Consider the following 5277-nt stretch of genomic DNA (forward strand, 5'->3'; position numbering starts at 1 on the left):
AAATAATTCCAAGCAGCACTGTTTTATTCCAAAAAGAAAAACATATTTTTTGGGAAAATACTGAGCACAGGCAACTAACTTTTCATCCAGGAAGAATACAAGACAAATGGAGAAAGTTTGTGCCACTCTAGCTCAAATCAGCTCAAGCTTGAACAAGGAAGAGACTGAAAAAACAAAATGGTAAAAGTTTGCATCTTGACATTGTCCTTTCCACTCCTTTATTTGAAAAGCTTGTTTCAAAGATCTTCCCTTTGCCATAACTTTTTAAGAACACTTCCCTCCAATTCAATCATTTGACAATGGGGTTAAAGTCATATCATAGAACCCCAGGTATTGAATTTGTTGAAGGACACCATTTCCAGCAGGTCTATGTCCCTTTGGTTCAGATTCCTCTTCTCATTCTCACATGCCATCTTTTCTGCTGCGTTATTTCCTACCATCTGCATCCCAGAGCCCTTCTCTGAAGCATCTTCCCTTGGTTGATCAGTGTTGGTCCAACTGAAATTATCTCTCTGAGGTAACACTTCCGTGACCATGTAAGGCAAGTCATCACAGGCCCGGTTAGCTACATTACTACTTCCCACCATCTCCATCCCACAACTATTTTCTATTGAAGGACCTCCTATTGACTGCTCAACGTTGGTGCAATTGATTTCATCATCTCCTTGAAGCAGCATCTCCATCTCCACCTCACATCCCTCTTCAGTCAAAGGGCCTCGATGAGGCTGGTTAGTGTAGGTGTTACTAGAATCATTATCTCCGTCAGGCAACACCTCCATGAATATATAATCAGGCAAGTCATCAAGACCCCAATCAATGGTGCTGCTTTCCACCACCATTCCACAGCCCTTTTCAGCTAAAGGGTCTTTCCTTGGCTGGTCGATATTGGTGCAACTGAAGTCTTCGTTCTTATCAGATGACACCTTTGCGATCATATAATCCGGCATGTCATCGTTCTCGTGCATACCAGGTTCAGTAGCAAGAATGCTTGTGATGGTCGTCGATGCCATTGAACGATTATTATATTCACTCTCCTGATTTCCATTTGGAGCTGCCATTGTGGATGGTTGGTCCAAGCTTCTGCTTTTGTTTTGCCAAAGGGAGCTGGTTGATTCAGAGGCGAACAAGTTTGTGACATCTTTTTCTGCCATATTAAACTCAGTGGTAGGCATGCTTGCAAGGGCCATTGGTGCCATTAAACATCCACTCTCATGATTTCCAGCGGTCACCCCCATCACTGATGATGCCGAAGCTTGGACCTGCTGCCTAATAGAATTGGTATTAGCAAAACTGATACCATCATTCGAATCAGCGAGCATCTCTGCCGACACAAAATTAAAACTGTTATCAAGCTCCAAACTGGCAATGGAGTTGAGATGATCCTTGTCAAAATAGTGTTCAGTAGCAGGCACGCTCATGGCGGTCGTTGTCGCCATGGAACCGTTATTACATCCAGTCTCTTGGCTTCCAATTGGAGCTACCAATGCTGCTGGCTGATCCAAGCTTCCGAGGTTGTTTTGCAAGTGGGATCTTGGAGAACCGTAGGTGAACAAATCCGTGACATCGTCTTCGCCCATATTGGGTCCGATATGAGGCATGCTTGTGAGGGTTGTTGGTGCCATCAAACCACTGTTCCATCCACTCTCCGGATTTCCAGTTGGTTCCTTGACAAATACGGATGTCCAAGCTAGGACTTGCTGCCTGATAGAATCAGTTCTGGTGCCATCGGTGTCCTCATTCCTATTAGGCAACACCTCTGTGGACCAAAAATCAGGCATGTTGTTGAAGTCAAAATTGGTAATGAAGTCCAAGTCATTGTCCACATTATTAATATTCCATCCACTCTCTTGGTCTCCAATTGGAGTTGCTGCCACAAAGGGCTGGCCCAAGCTTCTGAAGTTGTTTTCCAAGAGAGAGCTTGCTGAATTGGTGGAAGACAAGCCTGTGCCAACTTCGACCACACTATCAGGCATGCTTGTGAGGGTATTTGGAATCACCAAACCATTGTTAGATCCATTGTCTCGGTTCTCGGTAAGTGCTGTCATTGCTGATGTTACCATAACCGACAACTGATTTCGCACGCAGGAGGACTGTAAATCGGTGCCTTTGCCGTTACCAAGTTCAATAGCTGGCATGCTTGTGAGGTTCATTGGTGCCCCTGAAACATAGTTAAACCTGCTCTCCCAATTTCCATTGGGCGCTGCCATAATTGATCCTGATGCTGCTAATGGCTGGGTTAAGCTTCCAGTGTTGTTTGGCAAGTAGGAGCTGGGCAATGTTACCACTGAACCACTATTGCACCCACCATTCCAGTTACTAATAGGTGTCGCCGCCATTGCAGCTGCCATTACTGGCGACTGGCTGCTTTTGCTGTAGCTTTGCCAAAGGGTGCTTTGTAAATCCAGGGCGGAGAAGTCTGAGGGACAGTCTCTGGCCGCTCTGTCTGCGAAAGTAGGCATGCTCATAGGGGTCATCGGAGCTGCTGGTGCTGATGACTGAGTGAGGTTTCTGATGGAGTTTTGTGAGAGGGAACTTTGTGTGCCATGGTCTTGTAAGCTCATGTGGCTGTCACTGCATCTCCTGGGTCCAACGGCAGGCATGCTTGTGTAGTTCACTGACGCCATGGAACAATCGTTGCTTCCATTCTCCTGGTTTTGGGTCAGTGCGGCCACCACTGATTCTACATCTGATGATGGATCTTCCAAGCATTTAATATATTCTTGCAAGGGGGTTTTCTTGGCTAACGTGGACCACCATGGTCTCCCAGAATATAGCTTGCGTTTAGTTGAATTCCAGTGATTTTTCAGACCATTTTCTGTTCTTCCGGGCAGTCTTTTCGCGATTTCAACCCATTTATTGCCCAGCTCCTGATGGGCTAGAATTATTATTCTCTCTTCTTGATCCGTCCAAGCATCCCTCTGTGCAGATGAAGTCACCACAATTAGTTCACAGCATATAATTAAATTTTATTAGCATGTTCGCAGTTTGAGTAATGCTTGTGAATGCTGCATATATATAACTGCAATTCATAAATTAATATTTCCAAAAGAGAGAGGCTCCATTTGTAAATTATGATCACTTATAAGGATGAGTTCTGATCGACAATTGAATTCAACTTAATTAGATCATGTGATGTATACTGTGAGAAGACAGATTTGTTTCCAAAACTATTGACGCTATTCTATACTAAAACTGCTACACATATATATAGATTCTTAATTATATATTACAGCATTACAAACCTTTGGTCAAAATAAATGCCTCCAATACTTTCATCCAACTAAAATTCTTATATCTTCGTGGTCATGTATCATGGAGATTTTACTGTTTACTTATAATTTCATATGACTTCATCTAAGAGTACATGTTAGAATAGCATTAAAGATTCTTGCCACTTTCTTGGAAGCTAGGTGTGGTAAAATGTCTTAAGTTGCTGCATTCTAAGAGCACATTCCTAATCACATTCATGAATCCATGTTTGGGAAAAACTTGTTGAACTCCAACTTGTAAAAATATGTGGAGCCAAATTTCACATAAAGAAGATATAATTATCATAGATATAATTCATGCACATGTAAAAAGGATACACAATATTCAATATGGTGACATTTACAGGTCATTTAACATTTTACAAATAAATCAATTCTTATATAAGGATTTATTCCATAAAATATTCATCAAAATAAAAAAAAATAATTAATAATTTGATAAATACTTTAGTAATGTTTGTAACCATATTTCATTTTGAAATGTAGTCCTATTATTTATATATTCTGTGCTTAAAAAAGAGACAAAAGTAGCTAGTCCTAAGGTACAGGAACAACAATACATTTCAGAAAGAAAATAAGCCTTCCAATTTGATTTTATTTACTATATTATTATAATATTATAAATGCATGAGCCTTGCATATTTTCTGGATCAAATACTCTCATCTTTACTTTTTTTGGAACAATGATGTTTGACATAAATGTACCCATCATACGTCTGACATTGGAGTAGAAATGGTGTGGTCCTTTTCTTATTTCGTAAATGGAGGGGTGAGATATTCTTTTATCAAAATAATACTATCAGGTGTACAGAAAGTATGTGCATACATACACATATAAGTATACATCTACATCTATCATACAAATAAATTCATGTTCATGAAATATGAATCAACAGCAAGCTAGCCAAATTTGGCATTGTCTAACACTCAATGCACTTATAGTTGAAGATAACTCCATTGATAGGTAAAATTTGCATTTATGCTTAGTGTAGTTTTCACATGTGGAAATCCATGTATCAAGCAAATGTAGAAAGCTTTATTACATCCAACCCTGTTATACATGCATATAGATACAAAAAAACATAAACATCTAACTTATTAAAAAAAAGAGTGAAATGGTTCTAAGATTGAAATTTATAAAAAAAAAATACTATAGAAAGATGGAGCAAAATATATATGCATTGGATGAATAAAAAACAACAAGGCTTTCAGAATTTTCTCATTTTTTATCTAAATTTAAAAGAAGTAAAGAGGAACAGAAGGTTAACCTTGATGTTAGGCCGCAGATAGTTGATCCATCTTTCTCTGCACTGCCTAGAAGTTCGCTTTTTTAGTCTATTGGCTATAATCATCCAATTCTTTTCGCCATACTTCTTCACCAATTTAATTAATAATCTACAAAATAAATATTTATACAAAACATCTCCATTGTTTGTGACTATAGATTTCTAAATAAAGAAGAAAAAATAAAAATTTGTTGATTACACACGATTAGAAAAAGGAAATTTTGTGAAAATATCCTAAAAACCATAATAAAGGGAGAAGTAAGAATTCCACTTACCTATCATCTTCGGGCGTCCAAATCGTCACAAGGTTGGGTCTTTTTGGCTTGTAAGGGATGAATGTATCGACCCCATCTTCGAGCGCAAGTGATTGCCCATATGTGTGTCTAGTAATATGATTGTTTCGATCGATGAAAGCTTGATTAAGATTTGGACTCGCATGACTATCCATGATATATTTTGGAAAGCTTGATAAAAGGATATAACGGTTATAGGATATGCTGCGATAACAAGGGTAACATCATCCAGAGGGTAGAAATTTTGAAATCCATCTAAGTGACATGCTTCGGATGATGAAGCATCTCCCATGCGAGATCTAGAGAAGCCTAAATCTATTTGGTAAAGAAACACAGGGCGATAGTGACGAGAAAGGAAGAAAACTTCTAGAGATGATAGAAAGTAATGGGCAAGAGATTAACTTATATGTGTTTGAGAGTGGAGTATTT

At 39.0% G+C, this 5277-nt stretch overlaps 1 protein-coding gene across 1 annotated transcript; it reads right to left on the reverse strand.

Annotated features, from left to right (window-relative positions):
- Positions 1-267: 267 nt before the first annotated feature.
- Positions 268-5003, reverse strand: LOC103695542. The gene is made up of 3 exons (XM_008776904.4): positions 4831-5003; positions 4538-4664; positions 268-2918 (listed from the first exon to the last, which is right to left on the reverse strand). Exons 1-3 carry the CDS (start codon positions 5001-5003, stop codon positions 312-314), a joined length of 2907 nt encoding a protein of 968 aa, XP_008775126.3. The 3' UTR covers positions 268-311.
- Between the last annotated feature and the right edge of the window lie 274 nt (positions 5004-5277).

Source organism: Phoenix dactylifera, unplaced genomic scaffold, assembly GCF_009389715.1.
Source record: "Phoenix dactylifera cultivar Barhee BC4 unplaced genomic scaffold, palm_55x_up_171113_PBpolish2nd_filt_p 000026F, whole genome shotgun sequence".
NCBI lineage: Eukaryota > Viridiplantae > Streptophyta > Magnoliopsida > Arecales > Arecaceae > Phoenix > Phoenix dactylifera.